This window comes from Phlebotomus papatasi, chromosome 2, assembly GCF_024763615.1.
Source record: "Phlebotomus papatasi isolate M1 chromosome 2, Ppap_2.1, whole genome shotgun sequence".
Taxonomy (NCBI): domain Eukaryota; kingdom Metazoa; phylum Arthropoda; class Insecta; order Diptera; family Psychodidae; genus Phlebotomus; species Phlebotomus papatasi.
In genome coordinates, this window is record NC_077223.1 from 25,499,150 (window position 1) to 25,524,975 (window position 25,826).

The window sequence follows — 25,826 nt, forward strand, 5'->3', positions numbered from 1 at the left end:
AGTCGTTTTTCTGAAAAGTGATATAATTTGTGCACAATCGTCTGAAGTATTGCACAGCAAAATTACAGTTTTGGACCTGTTTTTATTTTTTGCTTCCTGAAACTAGGAAAAAAGGATTAGACTCTCAATTTTTTCAGGAAAGATGGGATTTAAGGCTAGCTATTACAATATATAGCCATATGTGAGATTAATAAAGGAATATGGGAGAAATATGAAGTGTTTGAAGGTAGCGTATGTGCGAACGATCAAAGCCTCCCCCTACTGTTTCGAATTTCGTGGCTGTGACCCCTTTCTGGTTCTATTGAAGCCACAGGAAACTTCTTCCCTCTCTGGTAATACCTTTTTGGCTTAGATTACAACACTTAAATAAAAAAGGGGTGGCAAAGCGTCCAAGGCTTTGCGAAATGCTCGAAGAAGAAGAAATTTCTGGATGATATTTGTGTCTGAGGACGAAATGTTCGCCTAGGCCATGTCAAAAACATATCCAAAAATGGAAAGGATCGAAGGTTTATTTCTTGAGATATTCCCAAAAGAGTGGTTTTTGGAGGAGAAGGAGTGGGATGGGAGGCAATTGCATGTGTTTTTTTGATTCCTTATATTGACTTTTGGGGGATACTCAGAACAATCAAAGTTGCTAACTTTGTCTCTTTGGTCAGAAAATTGATCAGAAGAAATTCTCCTCTTCTGACCAGATTATTAGCACGTGCAAGAAGAAGAGGTCGGACGTCTTTGAGATGTATGGATGAAATGTCCGCTAGGACACTCTCTAAAACATATCCAAAAATGAAATGCATCGATGGTCTAGTTCTTGAGATATTCCTAAAAGAGTGGTTTCTGGAGGGGAAGGATAGACGGGGGGATGATTTTGAAGTGACATTTGGATTCCTTGGATCAACTTATGGGGGAGTTTTCAGAACATTCCAAGTCGATATCTTCATCAGTTTGTCCAGAAAATGAGATAGAAGGATTTCTGTCATTTTTTCTTTGTGTTTAACATTTCAAAATTCTTGCAAAAGTCGATGAATAAAAAAAAGTAAGATGTCCAAAATAAAAGTTTCTGCCACAAATTATACCCTTTGAGTTCCTCTATCAAATAGTCCATGTGTTAGAAATGTGGGTCACTCCTGATCACAGCAGTGGATGGCCAAAAATTACGTTGCAAAAAATGTCTTCTTCGACATAAGTGGTTCTGGATGACCATGGTTTACCCATAACATATTGCATATACCAGATTCTAAGATCCAATGAGCCAAGCTTTCCAACAATAGTTCACTCATCCAATTATGTTCATCAGGAGCTGAGATATACCACTCCAAATTTCGACCTCTTCTACTAACCGAATATACTAATGAGCTCATCTAATATGTATATTGTTACTGCTCTCTCCGTGGAGTTCGAGCAGTGAAAATGGGTTGAAATCGGTTTTGAACCTCTAAGCTAAGCGTAAAATTATAGCGGTTATATCGCAAAAGAACTTTATTATTTATGTGAAAATTTGAACTATGCGAAACTACTTATGGGAGGGTATAGAATCTTTGTCAAGTGCTCAAACAATGCACTACGCTGGGATACTTTGCCACCCCTTTTAAGCTAAGATTCTTTACAATCTAAGCTTTTGTGGTCTCAGGTGAAATCTGACCTCGTCAGATCGGGCCCAAATTTTGGATTCACACGTTGTGACACTCATAGATTACGAAAATCATGTGTGCTAATGGCTCTGGCACACCTTTTAGATTAGGAAATTTTCATGAAATCAAAATTCACATCCTGTTCTTTCTCACACGTTTTACTTATGTCTATCTCATTCTTACGATATCTAAATTCGATTGAGCTAAATTGAATTTGTTGTGATGTTTAAAGAAGAAGAAGAGTGAGAAAGAATGAGAAAGACATATGCAAAACATATGAGAAAGAAAGACACTCGAATTTCGACTTCATGAAATTTTCCTGACCTAAAAGTTGTGCCGGAGCCATAAAAATCGATTTTCATGGACGTCCGTCCCGTCCGTTCCGTCAATCGTATAACCACTTCTGGCGAGAGAACGGAAAGAGATATCGACAAGCGGTTTTCGGCAAAGGTTAAATGTCGATAGGCGGCTAGAAGTGAGTGATGTTAGATCTACCCCTCACCCCCCACTTCCGCCATTATGAAACACCCCCATAATTTCTTTTTCAATAACTCAGCCCCTATGGCATCGATCGATCTCAAATTTTAGTATGTTATAGCTGAGCCTAAGAGCTTTCGATCGATACCGAAATTAAAGTCCCCCGACTCCTCTGACCCAAGCTACACTGAGAAAAAAAAGAGGGTGCGATTATTTTTTTTCCTTATAACTTTAACACTTTTTATGTGTAAAAATATATCAACATTTTTTCATGTTAATTTTACACCTTTTTAAGGGTAAAATTAACATGAAAAAGGGTAACTAACCCCCAATACACCTAAAAAGGGTAATATTTACACAATTTTCGGATCAATACTGCAGGGTAAAATTAACATTTCCGGAATGTTATTTTAACTTTATCGGATTTTTCTTAGTGTATAGGGGGTCAAAAATTCAATTTTCAAATGGTCATATCTCCACTTCTAATTATCGGAAATTGATATTTTTTTGTGTTTTGGAAAGCTCTCTTGGAGTGCTACAACCCTTATGACACACCAGTTTAATCCGATTTAATCAATGGTCCGATTAATCGAAAAATCGACTTTCGATTAGTCGATCTCGAATATTTCGAAAATTGGACGATGCTTTTTCTTTAAATTTTAGTATGTTGTAGCTGAGGTTAAGACCTTTCCAACGGTGGGTCGCACTCCTCCCTCAATGTTCCCTGACCCGAGCTATAACCACAAATGTCTTGGCCGGACTGCATTTTCTGTGTTTATGAAGGGATTTTGATGAAATTTTAGCATATATTGTATCTGAGAGCAAGATCTTTCTAATAATGGATCCCATCCGTCTCCACACAAACCCACTGTACTCTGACCCTTATTCCTCTCGTTCAGTAATAACCTTCCCGATTTGAAAGCTCTCTCCGGTTGAGGTTTTTCCTTTACCGATTCGAAGGTATATCAGAGAGAACTTACCTAAAAACCCGTTGGAAGTTCGAACGTTTAAACCGACGAGTTACACAAAAGTGAGAAAGTTCAGCCATTATATCCTTATGCACCGGACGCTTTTTCTAATGTTTATTAACCGATTTCAATGAACTTTTTCTTTCTTTTTTGGTCTTCTCCACTCAGACTACTTAAAATTGAAAATGACCAGTGATAAGCCCGGATTAGCTTATGGTAGCTGAGATTCTTTACAGATGGCCTCGAAATGCGTGAAACTCGGAATGCGTGAAAATTCGATTGTGAATTGAATTTTGGGAGTAAAGAATCGTGTCGAGTAAACTGTTCTCGGCGGTGTACGCATTTCAAGGTCATCTGTAAATAATCTCAGCTACCATAAGCTTTTCTGGGCTTATCACTGGTTTTTTTTGTTGGGGTGAAAAACTATGTTTAAGAATGAATTTTCGGTCTGATGAGATGTAACAGATAGTGGACGGAAAAATAGACCTCTCTTGATTTTTACTCTTTAATTCTTCACTATGTTTAAGTTGCGAGCAAATCCTTATGCATAATAGAATTTTGTGTGGAAGATATTAAGTGTAGTACATAAAAAAATGTTATAACTTTTAATGTGAGCCCCATGCTCGATGTGAGAGGGATAGATGTGTTTATAAGATGGAAAATTGATTGAATAGGACGTTGACTGTTTACTCAAAGAACTTTATGTTACCAATGTTACCACTCTTTTCGATTTTCTTAATAATTTTCTAGTGCATGGACTTGGGTTTTCACTCGGTGGTGTCCAGGGCTCTGCTCATGCATGTGACATCAGATCAGGGTAGATGTAGATCTCTGCTGACCAATGCTGAGAATCTCTCCCACATTGTGCACTCAATGGACAGCCGGGCGGATAAACAAAAATTCCTGGAACAGCATCATGGTGCTTTCATGATACCTAAGAGATTGGAATTTCAAGGGCAACATGTCGAGGAGGTAAATAGCATTTTCTCTTATTTTGAGCACCATTCTGCAATAAAACATCAAATATTAATAAAAGTGCATTATATTGAGTATATTATTAAATAGAGAGTGAGAGAGTTTTGAGACATAAAGTGGAGTGAATTTTCCATCACTCTGTATGGTTTCTATTCTCTTGCACTCTGGAAAATTTTATTGAAACTCTGAGGTAGATAATATTCCTTAGTATGAAACGCCATTGAAAAGTTTCAAGGTTAATTTTATCGCAGTATCTACCTCTCCCTGGGCATCCTCGGCAGGTGAGTGGGATGCTAACTGGGGATGTATGATGTGATTGCTTTCAATCGTATTCGCAATTCTTAGATTGGAATATTGAATTTTTAAGTGGATGGAAGAAAAAAACTATTATCTTACACACTTTTCGTAGTATTTTAAAAATATTCATATTCTTGCATTCCTTAAAAATATAAAGTACATTTATTTTAGGGAAAATTTTTCGATGATTTTCATTTCATGAACATTCTTCACGAGTTTTTTGTATATTCTTTATCGGGATTTCTTCGAACAACTATTCTTGTGATTTTTTTGCACAAGATTTTCCACATTTCTTCCATACAGATTGTCGAACCTGAGCTTAAGAAAGCTTTGCATCAGGAAATGGAATCTCGACTTCAGCATCTGCAGCAGAGAGTGAGCAATCTCCGGACAGAATCAGAAGAGATCTGGAAGACGCTTGAGACAGCAGAGATCAATTTACTTGAAATACTAAATACTAAAGACTTCGACTGTACGTCGTACTTTGGCGATCCGGCTAGCCATGCAAATGCAGGAGCACCAAAGTTGGAGGTGAACAAACAGAAAGCCGACAAGCAGGAAATTGAGGAGTTCTACATTGCAAAGATACGAGAATACATCCTTGGTACATCAAGAATTGCAAGGCTGGACGCCAAGGCGGAATTCCTCAGACAATCACTGACCAAAGACAGTTCTGGATCCATGGGGATTGCGATGGTGAAGACAAATGTGCCAAAACGCAAACGCATCGGCCGAATGAATATGTCGGGGCAACCAAAATTATTTGGTGGTTCCTTGGAGGAATATCTTGAGGCAACCAATGAAGAAATTCCTTTGATCATGCGAAGTTGCATTCGTGTCATAAATCTCTTTGGACTGCACCATCAGGGAATTTTTCGGGTGTCCGGATCACAAGTGGAAATCTCCAATTTCCGCGAAGGCTTTGAACGCGGCGATGATCCATTGGCTGACACGACTGATGCATCAGATATCAATTCCGTCTGTGGAGTCCTCAAGCTCTACCTGAGAGAACTCCGCGAGCCACTTTTCCCCATCATCTACTTCGATCACTTTGTGTCGCTAGCACGTGAGTATTCCTTTACTTTGAATTAATTGTAATTATGAAAGAATTGCTCTATTTCTCTGATTTAACCCTTTAAGGACAATTGGAACACCGGTGTCCCATAAAGAAAATAATTTTTCCTGACCATCTAAAGTTATTTTTTCTTATGTTTGTACATTTTTGCAAAGTAGAAGGTTGAAGGAATTTAGGATATTTTTTGCAAGGCTTCAACTATTTGTTATAGGCTGCGACTTTTTGGTCAGTAAAAAATAAAATTTGGTCAGTAAAAGGTAAAGAATCTGGTCAGTAAAAAATCAAATGTGGTCAGTTAAAAATAAAATATGGTCAGTAAAATATTAAATATGGTCAGTAAAAACTTTTAAAAAATTGGTAAAAAATAAAATTTGGTCAGTAAAAAATCAAATACGGTCAGTAAAAAATAAAATACGGTCAGTAAAAAATAAAATATGGTCAGTAAAAAGTAAAGAATCTGGTCAGTAAAAAATCAAATTTTATCAGCATATATTTTGGTTAGTAAAAAATCAAATTTGTCCAGTAAAAAAATAAAATTTGGTCAGTAAAAAATCAAATGTGGTCAGTTAAAAATAAAACATGGTCAGTAAAATATTAAATATGGTCAGTAAAAACTTTTAAAAAATTGGTAAAAAATAAAATTTGGTCAGTAAAAATCAAATACGGTCAGTAAAAAATAAATTTGGTCACTATAAAATAAAATTTGGTCACTAAAAAATCAAATTCGGTCGAAGAAAATTCAAATTTGGTCGGTAAAAAGTCAAATTTGGTCAGTAAAAAAATCAAATTTGGTCAGTGAAAAATCAAAATTGATCAGTAAAAAATGAAATTTGATCGGTAAAATATAAAAATGGTCAGCAAAATATAAAGAACCTAGTCAGTAAAAAATCAAATTTTCTGTGCTTCGGGAAGTGATCTGTATCGCCTGTTGAGGCAAAAGGAAATTTTCTGTGCTTAGGAAAGTTATCAGTAGCACCTGTTTAATTTTTGTACAAAATTTAGGAAAGACGAAATATGAAATACGAACTGGTAAAATACGAAATGTACTAAAATACGAAGTTTCCGCAATACGAAATGTGCGATACTTTTTATCTGGATATACCAGGTTTTAACTTTTTTTGATTTCCTTTTAGTTTTTTATTGACTAAATTATTATTCACTGATCATATTTAATTTTCCACTGATTAAATTTCACATTTTAGTGATTAAAAAAAAATACTGACCAAATTTGACTTTTTACCGACCACATTTGACTTTTCTCCGACCGAATTTGATTTTCTACTGATCAAATTTTTACTTAATACTGACCAAATTTTATATATTACTGACCATATTTTATTTTTTACTGACCGAATTTGATTTTTTACTGACCAATATTTTATTTTTTACTGACCAATTTGAATTTTTTTCTGACCAAAAAGATTTTACCTTTGTTATATAGTAAACTTTTAAGCTCAAAAATGACTTTAAAGTTTCACAATGAAAATTGATTTTAATTATTTTTTGTACTTCCAATTTTTTAAGCACAGCCGTTTTGGAAAAAGAAACTACAATACTCAAACATAATAGTTTTCATTAGAGTGAAAATTATCATTCATTGGTATTGTCAGAAAAATTACTTAAATTTTTGGGCTATCTTTGTCCATGTCGTTCATAAAGACGAAAAATACACCGAATCAGACTCTATTGGATTTTATTTTCTAAGGTTAGATGTAAGACCTTTTCCTGATTATGTTTATCGGTTTCATTTTTATTGTTGATTTTCGGTCCGCGAAAACTGTCTCGTTAACCCTTTAAGGACGAGAAGCTTTCCGCTGAGCGAAATTCAACGAAATCAAGTTTCCTTCGATTTTTAGCCTAAATAAGAGATTTACGGTTAAAAGAAATTTTCCCATCCCTAGGAGTCCTGGAAAACTATGGGTCATATATGACCCTATTGTCCTTAAAGGTAAAAAAGCACAAAATTTTCCAGACGACTAGTTTACTCGTTTACTCTGTTATTTTTGAAAGATAAATAACTTGAATATATTTGTAATAATAAAAAAAAATATTTAGAGTGCAAGTAAAAATTAAAACGATCAAAAATTAATTTTAAAAAATCTCATTCAATTTTTGGTCTCAAAGACTCTTGAAGACTTGTACACAAAAACAATAATTATTATGAAAAAATGTATTATTTACTTCATTTTTAATTTTTATGATATTCATCGAAACAATTGCGAGTACTGGTAACACAGAGATAAATGTCACATGCCTCACAAATACAATTGGTCTTATAACCCTTTTTTCTGATAGCACCATGTGCACCTCAGTTTTCTTCGAAACATGTTTACAAATGTTTATATGTTTACATACACAAAAACAAGAAACAGTATAACCTCAAATCTTCGAAAATCCACTAGTGACAAATTCGGTGTTTTTTACCTTTAGGGACGGTTGGGTCACATATGACCCATGAAAATTATGAAGCTTTCCTGAAAATACCAATAAACTATAATTTTTAATTTGTTGAGAAATATTATGTATAATTATTATAGTCTCTAGTCCCAAGAGGTTTTTGCTTAAAAAAAATTAGAAATATTAAAAATTTTAAAATTCAAGCACCAACGTGAAAATTTGAAAATTCGTTATTTTTGAGCTCAAATATTTTTTATATAGCAAATAGTTGGAGATTTGCAAAAAAATATCCTAGATTCCTACATCTTTCTACTTTGTGATTTGATAAAAACATTAGAAAGAAATAACTTCAGGTAGTCAGGAAGGATTATTTTCTCTATAGGTCACGGGTGACACAGTCGTCCTTAAGAGAGCATCTAAATGGGGGGATTTTATTTCGAAATCACCATTTTGACACAAAAGTCCCCCACTGAGCTTTAGACCGGTGTATTTTTGCCTATCTTTCGGTGCTTAACATCTCCCTCTTCGAAAGCTCATTTTGTTTATGTTCGAATATTTTGACATTTCAAGCGATTTTAAATATTTTTTTGTGTTTTTCAAGAGATGTTTTTCTCCTGAACTATTTTCAAAAAAATCTAAAAGCAAGTGAAATAGGGACACGGTAACGATCGCTCTTCTGAACGTCTCGTTTAATCTTTATTAGAATATGGTCGAATTGTTAAATAGACATCCTTAAATAGAAATAAAGAAATAGTCGAAATAGTTAAATAGAATAAAGTTGATTTATAGAAAAATAAAAACTTAGGATATTTTCTTAATTTAGCAACAATATTGGCATAAACTCCTGCGGTAGGACGGTTTTGATATAGAGGATGGGTGCCCCATCTCCTCTTCCTTATAAAGTGTTCGTCACCAGGCATAAATATTAATCTTTGCCACTCTTTAACAAATTCTTTGATTGTGAAACACTGTGTGATTGACGTTTGAAACGTTTCGAAATAAAATAGAAAGTCTTCCAGACTATCTATTTTTGTTAGAGCACACTTGGAGAATTTATAACAGAGGGCGGAGAAAATTTATCTCAGGAATAAACCACTAGAGGAGATTTCCCGAGACTCACCGGTGCATAGCACAGTGGGGTGCATTTCGAAATCCTCCCGTATAGAAGACGCGCCTAAAGGGTTAACTCTTTCCGGACCGCAGCATATGCTGCAAGCCAATTTCACAATTTTTAATCAAAAATATCTAAGCTCAGGAATTATTTGAGGTCCTACAAAAAATATCTTACATTTGGACATCCTTATAGTTTGTAATCATTCACAAGAATCGGATTTTTATCAGTTCTGAATAATTAAAAAACATTGTTTTTCATAGAATATGCATATGCTTCTTTGGGTACTACAGTCCCAAAAGAGACGAAAGAGTTAAGGATCTTTCAACTTAAATTTCTTGACCGAACAAAAAGTCTTTTTCTCTTTATTTTTTGTAATTCCGTGAATTCGAAGAATTACTTTGCATAAAGGAACTGACATTAAAAAGAGTCTTATGCCCAGCGCAGTATAACTTTTGTTTGAAAACATGTTTTCAAAATTTCCCATGAGAGTGAGGAAGATGACTAGATCTAGGTTTCATTCACTCTCATTGAAATCTTAAAAACATGTATACAAAACAAATGTTATTGTGCCCTGGGCATTAGGCAACTATTCAAATTTTTTCCTGAAAATAATTGTTTTTCAAATGTTTTCATTATTATTTTCACTGGAACTATACAAGCTAAAAGGGTAATAAAAAATAAATATTTTGCCGAATCCATTAGTGTTTGGTTTATTTATAAAATTCTTGTGAAATAACAATGAAATCTTGCATGTATGACATTGAAAATAAATTTCATCTGTACGGACATAAATAAATATATGGACTACCAGGAGGGAATTGTTATTTGATAAAGCCCTTGAAAATTCAACTGACATTGCTTTTCCTATATTCGCCAAAATAATATTTACCACTGATATTTCCTCACTTGCAGAACTAGAATCAAAGCAAGAGATTGTGGGTGGCATCAGAAAATTCCTGCAGAGTTTGCCGCGTTCTGTGGTTATTGTGATTCGCTATCTCTTTGCATTTCTAAACCAGTGAGTATAATTTCTAGAATATTTTCAACTATGGAAACTTTCTATTTGACTATTCAAATGTGGTTTGTTGTGCAGCCTTTCAGAGTATTCTGATGAAAATATGATGGATGCGTACAATCTAGCCATATGTTTTGGACCGACCTTGATGCCGGCCCCAGAGGACAAGGATCAAGTTCAGTATCAGAATCAAGTGAATGAACTTATCAAAAATATGATTGTTTACCATGAAGAACTTTTCCCGAAGGATTTGGGTGGAACTCAATATGAAAAATATATTTCCCAGGAGCCCTACATTGATATGTAAGTTAATGATTTCTGACGTTATTTTTTGCGTTAACTAATGATTGCTTTTTTTATTTTAATCATTGGAAAATCCAGAGAAGTTGGGGATTCTCCGACAGAACAAGTTGCTGAAGATCCAGACTCTGAAGTATATCCTTCGGAAGATGGTAAGTCTAACTTCTCCTTATAGCAATTTCTGTCTATGGCTTCTGGTCCAGATAATTCGAGGGTATATTAATAAAATAACTTTCAACCTAGAATCCGATACACTTGAAGCCACGGTGCAGTTTGATTTCACTGCCCGATCAAATCGGGAGTTGAATTTGAGAAAGGGTGAAACAGTAATTCTGAGGAAGCAGGTGTCCAATGATTGGTGGCAGGGTACGGCCAATGGAAAGGAAGGCCTTGTTCCAGACAAATACATTTCCCTAAAAATCAAGTAAGTCCGATGCAAATAATTTTAAATTACTCTAGTTACTGAAAATGACATCCCTTTCATTGTCCCAACAATTCACATAAATCGCATTTTTATTTTCATTTCTAAAAAGTCTAAAAATAGTATTTTCCCAGAATATAAATATTTTTCTTTTAGTACCCCAAATTGCAAACGATGTAAAAGAGTTAAATTCTCGGAAATTTTTAATGAATTTAATCCTGCATAGGGTAAGTGTGCCAAATTCCGGCCAGCTTGCAATTTCGGCCACCTTTTTTGTTCATCGAATTTCCATAAATTTATAGTTTTTACATCCTCTAGAGATTATACAATGCAAAAGAGTAACAAAAAATGTAGCTTCGACAAACAAGATGACATGAAAAAGGTTTGGAAGAATTCCCGAAGGGCAAGGAACTATGAGAATGAAGGTGGCCGAAATAGGATACCAAAGCTATGTCTATATTTTTATTCATTTTAAAATGTATTAGGAATGATTTTTGAGTAAATAAAAACGTAAACTCTTTACAAGGTTCCAAGCAACACTCTTTCAGAAGAAAGAATAAAATAATCAATTTGTATTTAAAATATTACATTTCAAACTTGAGACTTTGATGCTTGCATGCAACTATGCCGAAATTTGGCACACTTACCCTATTACTTTTTATTCTGAGAATTATTGGATGTTATTAAGTAATTTTCCTATGAACTGTAAAAGCATAACCTGCAAAATCTGGGTTTCCAAGAACACAAACTTGGTAAAATGTTCTAAAAATTTATGAAAATTCATCGGAATAAAACCTAAAAGTCTTTATGGCATCAGATACATTGGAAAAAGCATTTAATTAACTTTACACACTCAGTCCCGGAATTATGTACATTTCCGGGAGTGAAAAAAACGCGCGAAATAGCACTATGCATCGAGAAAATTTGCATACCCGCAGGAGATTTCTTTTGGATAAGTCGACCGTAGAACGAATTTCGCGCAGAGGTAAAGTACAGTAGAGTCTCTCAAGTCTGAACCTCTCAAATTCGAACACTCCGGTAAAAAAAAGCCCTTTCGCGATCCTTTCGGGGGATCAAATATGAACCAACCTTTCAAATGGTTCATTTCGATCTTTCTTTGAAGGATCATTATTGACCTTTTACAAATGTGTCAAATTTTGATCCTTTGAAAGGTTCAATTTGAGGACCCTTTTCAAAAGGATCACCTGCAGAAAACCCTCCAGAAGATAATATAACTTCAATAGTTATATTATGTTACTGTAGTGACTATATTGCCCAACGCACAATAACTTTTGTTATGTAAACATGTTTTTGACATTTCAGTGAAAGTGAGTGAGATCTAGATCTAGTCATCTCACTCACTCTCATTGGTAATTTTGAAAACATGGTTACAAACAAAAGTTATTGTGCTCTGTGCATATTACGGAAATAAAAATAATAATATTATTTTAAGTGGATTATGACCAGCGCATAATAACTTTTGTTTGTAAACATGTTTTCAAAACTTTTTATAAGAATGAAAGAGATGACTAGATTGTGATCTCACTTACTCTCATTGAAATGTCAAATATATGTTTACTAAACAAGAGTTATTGTGCTTTGGGAATTAGTCATAAACAATCCAGATAGCGAAGCGCCCAGGTTAGCACACTTCACTACAGGGTGACTGAAAAAAAATGCAACAATTCAGAGCGCATAGCTGTCAAACCACTTGTGATAGCGGTTTCATATTTTGCATAGTGGTAGTTCATTTTATTGGCTAAAAGCCTACAAACGCATTTTCGATAATATTTTGTAAAAGGTTAAACCGTAATGGAACTCAAACGTGGCAATTTAATGTCGCTGTATTTTGCAGGAAATGCGGAAGCAGCTATCGTTAGGGCTCTTCAAAACCCTGAATGTAATTAAACTTTCCATTTTTCGAAACATAACTTGGTACAGGGATACTAGTAGCATTTTAAAATGCTTCGGTGGAGGTCTAGAAAAATTGCTTCATCGCTAGTCATCGTCCTTAAAGCGAAGAAGCAAATTGAACGAAATCTACATCACATCTGCAGACAAACGATCTGTGAGACGCATAGATAGTAAATAACTATGAAATAAATATTGTTAAGGGACCTCTATATGAAGCCTTAAAAATCCTGAAAAGGAAGAGACATCGTCGATCCTCATAAAGAAGTTATGCTCAATCGACGAAGGAGCAAATTCGCTTGCACGTTCATGGTCATTTTCAGAATGTCTTCTTTTTTTCTGATAAGAAAAAATTTCAATTGAGCAATTGATGTGCTAACAAAATGATTGTGTCCATCTGAAGGAAAGATCATACGATAATTTAGACGTTCGAATGGCCACTGGAAGTCAAGGACCACCTTTTTGAAGGTCTGGACTTCCTTGAAGACAAATTATCGTTATCAACTGGGGTTTTTAGGCTGTACAGTCAAAACAAATGCCAATGTGTTTCTGGAAATTGTCCTGGAAGGAGTGGTGGAGTCGTGGACAAACAAAAATTTTAGTAAGAAATAATGGAAGTTCGATCAAGACTCGACAACGTCTCAGAAATCACGCTCCGAATAAGATTTGGCTAGAAAAAGCGTTTCGCACTTCATTTTGGGAAAACAATGACCTCCACAATTCTTGGATGGAAAATTGTTTGACTTCTCCAAAAGAAGCATTTTGTTGGTCAATGTTAGGACTAAAAAGTAGCAAAGTGTCAATGAGCTGAAGGCATTCCTTCCTCGTGAATAGCAGGCCATTCAGAAGGTTGACATTCGTACAAACTGCGATGCGCTTCCGACAGACTTAGGACCATATTTAACCCTCTAACGGTGTTTTCTTTAATATGCGAAAAAAAGTTCTAAAACAATCTAGTCCCCGGCGAGTGGCCTTAAAAAGTTGAAGCCAATTTCTTACTTTCACATACAAATGCGTATAAGAATTTTTCTGCACTCGTGATCGTTATGCTAAATATTTAAAAAGTGAGAAGTTTTTCCATATTATAAGATACATTTCCGTATGGAGGGATAAATATTCTAAATTTTTGTTTAAATAATTTTTGTCCTTGGAGCACTGTGAGCTGAGTCCGAGATCAATTTAGGAATTGGCTTCAAATAGCTCCATATAAAAAGGCCAACTTGCCAAGCCCTTGAAAACAATATTTTCTAGGATCATTATGATCCAATAAAGTCGAAAAAACCATCCATTCTTCATTATATTTTTTAGTTTAGGCACTGGGTGAGAAAATATAATATAAAATTTTTTTGAAACTCTTTTTGCTTCTAAAATTCACATTTTTAGTTTTTTCAAATTTTTTAAATAAAATATACAAAGTAGAATGAGATATCTTTTAGTAAAAAATAAATTTATTTTAGTCAGATAACTTTAACTCGGTATTTTTATGGAAATTGGAAATGAGTTTTTTTTGCACAAATATTTTTTGTTGCTTTTTCTCTGACCTGTCACACAAAATTGGGAATAGCAATAAAACAAAAAGTCAAAATGAGTTCAAACTTTCAAGAGATGTTTATAAGACTATTACCGAGGACACTATAGCACTTTTAAATAAATAAAACCTTTATTGTCGCTGTAAATGTGATTTTTGTGAAGACCGCCTGGAGGCAGTCTTACCCGTTACAGGGTTAAGTCAAAATAAGATCGTATTGACCAAAACCGCTAATATTCTAAAATTTTGATATATTTACTACCATTTTTTTTTTATTTTAAAAAGTTGAACAAAAAGTGACGATAATATTGCGCTTTCGTTTGTTGCACTTGTTTTCAGCCACCCTGTAATTATGAAGCAAATTTGCTCAAATTTGCTGTAGTTCTTCCTATTTTATCGTGATTCTCTATAATTGAGCGCTTTTTGTGGAATTTACAATGACTTTGACGCCCAAATCTATCGATAAACCGGATGACATTTTGTCCCAAATGTCCTATTGAGAGAGAGTCTACTGTTACGCTTCCTTTTACCATTTTATCCAAGACACTATTGGAGTATCAAACACCAACTGTGAATGTGATGCCTATCTTTCGAAAATACTTCGGATTGCCTTCTGAAATTTTTATGATGTTATTCTTAGATAGTTTTTCTATCGAATTAAGCAATAAAAATTGTATTTTTGAGAACTTGTAATTCAAGAAACACTCTTTTATGTTTTAGACAAGACCCATTTTTAGAGCATTGCATTGAAGCTTGAAAATTTTGAGGATTTTGAGTATACGAAAATTCGAACTGAGATTTCCTGAAATAATTTAATCGGGGGCCTATCAAGCCTAATAAAAAGTGAAGCTATTTTTCACTTTTCCTTGTAAAAATTTTGCAGATATTGCACCGCGACTTAAACAAATTTGCTCGTAGTTCTTGTATTATTTCGGCGAACATTATGAAATATGCATTTTTGTACAGCTTTTAATGAAAGATTTCCCAATATATCAGACTTATAAATCAATTCTTTTTAGGAAAAAACTTGCCAATAGTCTTCAGTGCCTTTATACAAAAATGTATGGATAAATTAAATGTCGATAGGCCCCTGAATTTAGTTTTCTTTTAAGTTTAGTTGAGTTACTCTGAGCACAAACTATCTATCGTATAATGCATTACCTCAGTAAAATATCCTGTTTGTGGTCAGAGTGGCTCATTTAACAAAATTCATTTTTATCGCAGAGATGAAGATCGAGATCGTGGGAGTGACAACATGAAATCATCCAGTTCAGAGGAATCAGTCCGAAAACGTCGTCCAAGTGGATCAATAGCTGTGCCAAGTCAACTTACTGTTTTTTCAGCATCCTCTGCAACTGTTCCTCAAGCCCAGGGGCAAAAAATTGTAGGTCCAGTGGCTACGGAAATTGTTGCTCAAACAGTGGCCATGGCAGAGGAAGTTCTGCAGCAGCAGCAAGAAAATCATCAGATTGGTGTTCCAATGCTTGATCCCAAGAGGCCACAAGATGACTTCCCATATTTCGACGATGTTGATTCAATGAAGAGCAAGTACAGCTACCACGATGAACCGCATTCATTTGAGAATTCCATGGATTTCCTGGAAGACTTCAATCACTTCCAATTTGAGGTACTGGAAACAACAGTTTAGCACAATTCGAATTCTCTTTTTGATTCTGCGATGCCTGAATCTCTCTTATTTTTTTTTTTTACTTTTAATGTTGTTGGCAAATGTTTATGTCTATTTTTTTTCTTTCTCGTTTTGTCTCAAAGTGAGAAGTTTATCATAATTTCCGAGAGAAGAAGAAGAAAGAAGGAGAGAGAGAGGAGAAATGTGAGACTTTTTTTTAAATTGATTTTATTTTTTTTCTCTTGAGAGGAATCACATTAATCTGTTAATTTTTTTGTTTTATTTTTATTGTGCGTATTAATACAAAAAAAATGTGCCACTTTCTCGCCTTTTGATCGTGACTAAAATTTATCAATTTAAATTGCAATTTCTTCCTCGTGATATTCTCTCCATGAAATTTTTAAGAAATTTTTTTGGAAAATACGGAAAACACAAGTGAAACATTTACTAAGAAACAGTATTTAGCGTGTAGAATTTTTCATATATTTTTTTATTACATTTTTACATTATACATTTTTTTTTAATCTAAAATACAAATAAAGCATGTCTCTTAATGTTGCTAGTTTTGAGTGTGTGTGTTTTATGTTTTTTTTTTACTTTTTTATTACTTATATTTTATTAGCATTTAGATAATAAGGTTTTTTACAAATAAAACAAAATATTATTTTTACATTCATACAGAAAAAAAAAATTTGTTTTTGCTGCAATTTCTGTTCTATTGCCGGAAGCTTTTCTAGCGCATTGTTTATTTATCTTTTATTAGTGAGTGAATATTTAAACAAAAAAACAAAAACAAAAAAGTTTTAGAAGAGAGGAGGGGAAGAATGTTGAAGGTGAGAAGCTTTTTTGACCATTATCCCCCTACCTTTCATTGCAAAAGTAGACTCTTCATAAAGATTAATTTCCTTTCGTCATCTCAGTAAAACATAATTACACTGATGAGCAATAATTTTGAAATTTAGGGGTAATAGGTTAGAACTCATGCTGCAAAATAAGCTAAATTAACCGGTTTAATTTACTAGTTGTTTAAGCATGAAATCTAAAAAGTATTGCATTAGTCTACTAACCTTTTTAAAACCATACTAAAGATAGCTTTAATTCGTAAAATTCTGGGTAAAACTTTAGAAAGTTATTCTAAAAATCTTAGAATTTAATTTAAAACCCTGGCCTAGTGGCTTGCATGACTGGGGCCGTACAACTTTAAAAGAAAAAGAAATAAACCCAAAACATTAACGAAATTATACGGTTCGGAAAATAAAACTTACGACATGCAGGGAGTTCCGCTTTGAAAGAAATTTTCTGCACCGAAAAAAAGCCCATGAGTTCGCTCCAGTGACACAGAAAATTTGCATACCTACAGGAGATCACTTTCACTGGTAAAAATAAAAGGATCAAATTGATCCAAACTTGATCCTTTTGCAAAGGATCAAATAAATCTTAGTACTTAATTTAACTAAAATTAGCCAGAAATATGACATAAATGTTAAACAAAACGAATAAACAACAATCACCTCATTGTGTTTTTCATTGGAAAACATGGTCGATCGATGAAAAATTCGATGGTGAAATGGTACACTATTAATTTTTCTGAGAAATTAGCAAATTAAAATTTGTGAATATGAATGGATTTTCGCTTTATTTGGAGCAAAATTAACTAAATAATGAAACTGTGGTGTAGAAAATATATAAATATAGTAATTTAGTACTGTATTTATCATGAAACAGTGACGTTTCCATTTGGAGTAGTGAAAAATTTCCATTTGGAGCAGGTTTTGAATTAGCTTAATCTACCCTATGCAAAATATCTTTGCGCCAATTTTTCGGTGTATTTTCAGCGGCAACGGTTAATACGCATACGCATACGCTCTCAATAGTAGGCAATTAATACGAAATTCTTTCAATTCATTTTCACTTAAGCCGGAACTCCCTGTAGTCACTAATTGATTGATTGTCACTGATTGGCGCAATATTTGACTGGACATTATCTAAGACATATCCAAAAATAAAAGAAATCTTTTAAGCCGTTTATAAGATATATCAAAAATATTTGTTTTTTAAAGAGTAAGGGGAGGGGTGGGGGGAAAATAAAGGTCATGTAAATAATCCCAGAGTGAACTTATGGGGGGTCCTCTGAACATTACAAGTGGCTATCTCTCATTATTATAATACATCACCTAAAACCCGTTTGAAAAAGATACGAATATAAGAAATTTTTAAGACATTGATTCCTTAATTTACGACGATCGTGGCTCTACCCCAATATTATCACTAAATATGGAAAATAGTACATATAGAATATATTTGCAGTAGGAGAGACTGGGGCAAAATGTCACAAATCGATAAATTCAAAATTCAATATTTTCCAAGGTAAAAAAGATAGCGGCTCAAATTTTTTTTTTCTATAGATAGCCTCCATAGACCTTCTTCAATGTCGTAAGTTTCTTAGAATTCGAACAAAGAATTTAGAAAATAAAAAAAAATAACGAAATTTTTAGTCCTATTTTTGAAATATTTTCCTTGCAGAAGATAACAATTATTACCGACTTATTTTCTAAAATTGATGCACTGGTGAATATTTTCTAAATAATTTGAATTTTTTGAATACGAATCCGCTATTTATTTTAGAATTTCACAAAAGTTCTTTTCTCCAGAAATCCTTTTATTAAAAATGGCCACTTGGGGTAAAAAGTAACAAAAGGTATAGAGCAAAAAGTAACAAAAAAGCGAAGCAATTTCTGATGTCTCACGGCGAAAAGAAACGTCATTTGAATTGGTCAAACGATTTGCAATCTTTTGTGTGTTTTTTCTAAAATAGCTTGAAAAGCGCTTTTCTTGTTTTCTCACTTTTCTCGCAGAGAAAACTGTGTTTTACAAAGGTGTATTTGAATAAATTTTCTATGAAAATATATCCTGTAGGTATTTTTTCAAATTTACGGAAGCCCGTAATGAAGCGAATCAAAATATGATACTACCCCATGTCTGGTACTATTTGCCCCAACATTTTTGAGAATAGTCACAAAATTACCTTTAAGAAATTGGCTCGACAAACGTATTTCCTTACAAAATAGCAGAAAATTAGTTTCACAAAGTTGTAGAATGGTAAATTTCCTATAAAACTGCGCTAATTAGAAATTTTTGAAGCGCTCGAGTAGCTTGTAAAAAAATAAAAAATCCGTTTTGTGACTTTTTGCCCCAGTCTTCCCTACTCAACTTATTTACCTTAAGACTGTCCCTCAATCTCAATTTTATCCCAAATGTATGACTTTTTCCGGAACAAAATCATTTAACAAACGTACGATTTTTTTTTTTGAAAAGAAGGGAGTACTGTTTTTTATTTAATTACTTGTTCTTAAAATGTTTTCCATTCTTCGATATTTTATCGGTTTATTACCGGTTACAAAAAAAAATCTGATCTTGTCCTATATACACTGTGTTGTATTTATATAAAATTATGACTGAATTGATCAATAGGTAATTCATTTCAGAGAATTAGAGTTTATTTGGCCAGGGAATCCACAAAAAATTCTGGGAATCCATACCTTTTTTTCGGGGAACTCACGACAGATTCGGCGAATCATTTTTCAGGGAATGCCTAGGGAATTCGAGAAACCGATACATTTTTTATGGGAACCGGAAACTCTATCCACTGTGATTATTTTTTTGTTTATCTCTTGGGTTTGGTCAGAACATTTTATTTAACTTTTAAAATTGAGAAACTCAGGGAAAAGCGCACTACATTTGGACGGCTCAAGCTTTGGACAAATCATTTTTGTTTTTTATATTTTTAATGGATTTGACCCATGCATCTTTTAACAAAATTTGAGGCATTGGACTGGCTATTAAAATTACAATTTTATAATAGGTAAAATTCATTAAAAACCAATTGAAAAAAAAGAGTTGTTTGAAGCTTGAGCCGGCCGAAGGTAGTACGCTCTTATACGGGATTCACACGTAAGGCTTCGCCATAAGGTTTAATGGCTCTAATTTTTTTATCAAAATAAGTTAAATTTTGGAAAAATTTAACTTAGGATTGGATTATTAAAGATAAATGACCTATTATGTTTCCAAAAAGCAATAAAATTGATCGTTATTTAGGATTTTGAGACCTGCGGGAACTGGGCTAAACCTCCAGTCTGAAGACCGCTTTACATAATTATCAATTTCATTGTGCTACATTTTCCTTTTGAACAGAAAAGGGTTAGGGGAAAAATGAAAGTAATTTTGACGTTACCAAGACCGGTAAGGGAGGTTTTCCGTTTGGTTATTTGTCTATCTTCACTCGTTTGTCCTCTGATTCGGTAAAAGACAAATAAATAACAAATGAAAAGTTTGGATAATAATAATAGTAATAATAACAATGCTGTCACAACATTCCATGAAGGAACAAGGCCTTTGCTCAAAGGGATTTCTAGACATACTACATTATTATTTTTTCTTATACGGGATGAAGTTGTCACTCCCATGCCCATGGAATCAAATGCTGTGAAGCTCACTGGATGCAATTCGAACACCTTTAACGCCAGAAAAACTCCTGGGGACCCAAAGGGGATTCGAACCCGGGACACTTGCATTGCACACTCAAACGCCAATTTGACTGCTTCACTCGACCAAGACATTTAAAATGGGGTTCCAAATGGAAAGTCTCAAAAAATATAACAATTCTTTGATATAGCTGAAGTTCATCAAATGAACACTTGGGGCGCCCTGGGCGATAAAACGAGTTCAGAAACAAATAACCTCGATTATTTCGGTTTCTGATTAATCGATGAGATCTAGTTCTACGGCAAAATTATAGAGAATAATAGAATAATAATTATTATTAAATTATACAAAATATGTAGGGTAAGTCATTTTGATATTTTTGATTTTTTTAAGTCATTTTGATTTTTTTAAGTCATTTTGATATTTTTTGTTACTTCCTTTTCGGTAAGGTTGTGTGGAACCTTGAAAACTAGTTTATCATCTTTGTTTTATTTAAATCACTCTCTAAAATATTGAAAAATTAATAATAATATGAACATTGCTTTTTGTGGTATTCCGGCCACTTTGAGTAAAATACCGGCCACCTTTTTTCTGACCACCTTTTGTGACGCAACGAATAGAAAATTTCAAAACGTCAAACGGAACGAGTTTAATATTTAGTTTAATATCTTTATATGACCCACAAGCCCTGAGATCTTCCGTGTAATTTGCCCTGAAGACCTGAAGAGTAGCATCTCAAATTTACGCGCAGATTCCCGTAGCAATTTGCCCTTCCTGAACTTTTCCAAGGCCTTTTCCACATCATCTTTTTCATAGAAGCGATGGTTTTTTTGTCTGGATATTGTAGAACTCAGAAATTAAAAAAAAAACACAAAAGGAATAAGAAATTTAGGAAAGCAAAATATGTTGCCGGAATAGGCAACACTACCTCACCGTACAGAAGCTCACAAAGTATCTACTTTTTTACGCAAAATACAGGATTCAGCTGGGAAATTTTACCCAAAACTTAAAGAATGATTTACTATTAACATAAACAGAAACAATCTTTAATGAAAACTAATCAATTTTCATGAAAAACACCGAAGGAAAACCTTTTGCACTTCACCACAAATCAGAAGACTGCTAGAAACACAATCGATCTGTCACATTTTTTGTAAGACTCTCTCCACACTGAGTTTTTACAACGCAATTTAAATTAAAAATTATACCTAAAATTTAACGGTCTTTGTGTTAATACATCCTAAAATGAATAAATATTTAAAAGCAAAATGAATTTATTAACTATTCGAAGATTACATACGTAATTTTAATTAATTTATTTTCATGGCCGAAATTACACTCAAAGTGGCCGAAATTTGGCACACTTCCCATATAATTTCACGAATTTTATTCAACATAACTGAATAGCGTCCCACAACTTCAGCTCTAAGTCGAATTTTCATGCATTCCGAGTTAGCTCACGTTAAGAATCTCACCTACATAATCCGGTGAGGATTATCTGTCCCATTATATTCCCTATTATCTCTAGTAATATAATATCGAATTATTCGTTGATTTTTTTTTCATTACTTAAGTTATTTGTAAATATTTTATGTTTTTTTTTGTTACAAATATTTTTTGGATTCTTTTGGGTTTCGTGAAAACTATCTTGAAGGCTTTTTGCAGCATCAAAAACTTCCTGATTTCGAAGTCATTTGGGTCATTTGCGTATCAGTGTAATAATTCTAATTCTTTCTTTTAACACTTTCGCATCGTCTATCCCCTTCTCTCTCTCTCTCTCGCTCACCCTTATCTAATGCACTAAGTTTCTCTAACCCTTGGGATTTTGGAGTGAACCTTTAGAAGATTGACTGACTTGGTGGCTGGACTTTGATGTATTTTCACCTATTTCAGGGTATCAAAAAGAGCGAGCCCATCTACGCTGAACCCAGCAAGCCGGCTATTCCTGTGCATCCAATTCCATCAACTTCCGCCGCAGCATCAAATGGGGATGCAGAATCCGCTGGAGGCATAGAGAATGGTGTGGAAGTGCGTCAGAAGGTAAGTGAAAATGGTGAAGGAGAGTCAAGTAGCATTCGCCATTCAGATACGGAATTGCTGAAGAGGAAGGAGGAAGATGGCGAAGTGAAGCCACCGCGGAAGCTTCACTCAAAAAGTTTCAGCTTTTCCGAAAACCGTGTCAGCAACATGTTCCAGCAAAATCGGGAATTGTGGGAAAAGAGAGCTGAATTAGGTTCTCAGCACAGTCTCACAACTCCGCGGATTCTATCAAGGAATCGCATTGCGCCAGATTTGGTGATGGATCTGCCGGCCAATGTGCACAATTTGCCTGAGGTGAAGGTGGAGGGATCCTGTAGAGAGACTCTGGAGGCAGAAGGTGATGTAGATGTGTCATTGGCAGAGAGATTTGCTGCCCAAAATCAGTGTACATTGAAGAAGAATGAGAGATTTGCTGGGGAGCAATTTGAAGGTGTGCCGGGAAAGAAGGAGGTCAAATTGCCGTTTCAGAAGGTGGAGAAACCCAAAGCGGAAGTTAGGCCGCAAGAAAAAGAACGTCCAGAACCACAAACTTCCTCAGAAACGCAGGAAGTTAGTTTGCACATTACCGAAGATTCTGGTAGTGAGAGTTCTGAAAATAAGAGTCCTATTCCGGTAAGGAATACCCAGAAATTTGTATCCCAATTTGCCGATCTTAAACTTACTGGTGGTTGTCTTAGTCAGCAAAGTGGAGGAACTAATGACGGTGCGAGTTGCAGTGGAACACAATCCACTTCAACCACTTTGTCCTCTTTTAAGCCTGTAAAACCTGTAAAACCACAATTTCTCAAAAAGGCCCTTGTCCTTCCACCCACAACTCCAGAAATGACAAGAAAATCCCAACCAGAGTGAATTAGTAATGAAGTCATTGATGCATGTTTAGGTGACATTTTATATTGAAACTTCCTATTTTTCCCAACATTTTTTCTTTTAATAAAACCTCAAGTCAGAAATAGCGACGCCATATTGATTTCTTACGTCATTCTACCATTTTGATCAAGTGTGACATGATAACTTCTTTTCGATAGTATCGACTGTCGATTTTGATAGGTTTTGAACGATAACTGTACCTTTTGTAGCTAATACAAATATTTATCAACAGTCACATTCTCTTAAGAATGTCACAAGAAATGACCTAACAATGCGTAAAAAGTCGTCATACAGTTCATCCAACAAATACAGATGTATTGTTAATATCGATTCGATAGTATCGAAAAGTTATCGTTCCACAGCAGGTTTTGGTTTTTTTTTGTTAAAAGTTTGTCAAAATGAAAAAGAGGGACACCAGATTCAAAATTCATTGCATTTCCTAATAAAATTGAAATGTAATTTGCTTGTTTAATGTACAATTTTCTCAGATATTATTATTATTAATAATTAGGGTAAGTGTGCCAAATTTCAGCATTGTTACATGAAAGCGCCAAAGTCTCAAGTTTGAAATGTAATATTTTTAGGGTAAAGGCTCATAATTTCGGACAGTTTCTTATTTTGGACACTTTGAGGATAAAATTGGACACTATAAATTAATTGATTTATAATTAAGGATTTTTATTCCAATATTTGATGAATAATGAATTATATCTAAATATTTGTTCTTTTTGGAAGATTTTAACGCTAAATACGTTAAATTTTGAATATGATTTGATTTAAAATTGCTTTATTGAAAATTCAGTGTGAACAATTGCTTACGAGAAATATGACAGAACTTCGTGTTTACTTCAGTCTTATTTAGCCGTAATGGAAGTACTAACAATGTTTCTTCACTTTTTTTGAGTGATATTATTAAATATTCATTGAATATTGTGTTGATTCACGTTAGTGGTGATTTGTACATTTGACCTGAAGTGAGATTTGCCTTGTGAATCAGATTTTTCGTATGAAAAATGGGAAATTTTTTAAGACATTTACCAGTGAGGTGATACTCCTTATTTTGGACAGATATTTTTCTCTCGAAATTTCGTGAAGTTTTAGCTTTTGTGATGACTAGGTTGGATAAATGCCTGGAGAAACAAAGGAGCATCATCTCTACGACAGAGGTGTAGTGAGAAAAGCCTTGAAAGGCTCCCGGAAAGGTTAAGGAATGCGCTAATCCTCACGTACTTGGAATACCGAAGTCAACTCACTTTAACCCTTTAACGACGAGACAGTTTTCGCGGACCGAAAATCAGCAATAAAAATGAAACCGATAAACAAAATCAGTAAAAGGTCTTACATCTAGCCTTAGAAAGTCCAAAAGAGTCTGATTCGGTGTATTTTTTACCTCTATGAACGATAGGGACAAAAATAGCCCAAAAATTTAAGTACTTTTCTGCCAACACAAATGAATGTTAATTTTCACTCTAATGAAAAATATTATGTTTGAGTATTGTAGTTTCTTTTTTTTAAACAGGTTTGTTAAAAAAAAATTGGAAGTATAAAAAATAATTAAAATTAATTTCCATTACAATATTCCATTATTGAGCTTAAAAATTTACTATATAAAAAATAGCTGGAGACTTGCAAAAAATATTCTAGATTCCTTCACCCTTCTACTTTGCAATTACGCACAAACATAAGAAAAAAATAACTTTAAGTAGACAAGAAGAATTATTTTCTTTATGGGACACCGGTGTTCCAATCGTCCTTAAAGGGTTAATGAATGATATGGAAAGTTTCCAGGCTTCTTGTGACATTCTACGTTTGACTTACATAAACAGGAAGAGCACTTGGTAAGATCGCGGTTCATGAAATGAAGATCAATGGGCATCCTGTTGAGGCGGATTAGCTGTCCAAATTTACAGCCAAGTTGTCCAAATTAATAACCAAGTTGTCCAAAATAAGAGTCAAATTCACCTCTACATATCAGTTCATTTTTAAACGTATTAAAACTAATTTTAGTAAAAATAGCTTGCCAAGTTTCTAAACAACCCTTCTGAAAAGAGAGTAACAAAAAAAGTCAATTAGTATTAAAAATATCGCACTTCGAACTTGGAACTTTGATGCTTATAAGCAGACTGTCCAAAATTATGAGCCCTTACCCTAATGCAAATTGATTTTTTTTGTTATTTCTTCCTAAGGAGTGCTCCTTGGCACCTTTTAGACAGTTTGTCGTCTTTATTTTCTCGAAAATAATTTGTAATACATTTTAAAATGAATAAAAATATAAACATGTAGCTTTGGTGGCATATGTCGGCCACCTTCATTCTCATAGTTCCTTGCCCTTCCGGAACTCTTCCAAAGTCTTTTTCACATCATTTCGTTTGTCGCAGCGACATTTTTTTCTATTGTATAATCTCTAAAGTTTGCAAAAACTGAATTCATGGATATTTGAGGAACAAAAAAACTGACCGGAATTGCAATCTGGTCGAAATTTGGTACACTTACCCTGTCTGTATTTTTTACAGCCGTAAAACTAAGTTTTCAGTGAACTGAAGCGTATCAAATGATCAAATGTGTGTTTAATGAATTTTACAAAAAAATCTTTATTTATTTATCTATATAGGGGAAGGCTTTCAGGATTCGCACATACTCTGGCTTCGAACATTTAAATTTTTCCATGTCTCTTTAATGAATGTGACCTAATTTTTTCATGAAA

General features: G+C 34.0%; 1 protein-coding gene across 3 annotated transcripts in view; it reads left to right on the forward strand.

Moving 5' to 3' along the window:
• Positions 1–23,207, forward strand: part of LOC129803186 (SLIT-ROBO Rho GTPase-activating protein 1-like) — a 75,809-nt gene extending 52,602 nt beyond the window's left edge. For all 3 annotated transcript variants that reach the window (XM_055849576.1, XM_055849577.1, XM_055849578.1), the window contains 8 exons: positions 3,824–4,045; positions 4,649–5,411; positions 9,844–9,949; positions 10,025–10,249; positions 10,328–10,398; positions 10,490–10,670; positions 15,331–15,733; positions 22,109–23,207. In XM_055849576.1, the coding sequence (XP_055705551.1) occupies positions 3,824–4,045; positions 4,649–5,411; positions 9,844–9,949; positions 10,025–10,249; positions 10,328–10,398; positions 10,490–10,670; positions 15,331–15,733; positions 22,109–23,104 (2,967 nt within the window). In that variant the 3' untranslated portion in view covers positions 23,105–23,207. The remainder of the gene's footprint in view (positions 1–3,823; positions 4,046–4,648; positions 5,412–9,843; positions 9,950–10,024; positions 10,250–10,327; positions 10,399–10,489; positions 10,671–15,330; positions 15,734–22,108) is intronic.
• The last annotated feature ends 2,619 nt before the right edge of the window (positions 23,208–25,826 follow it).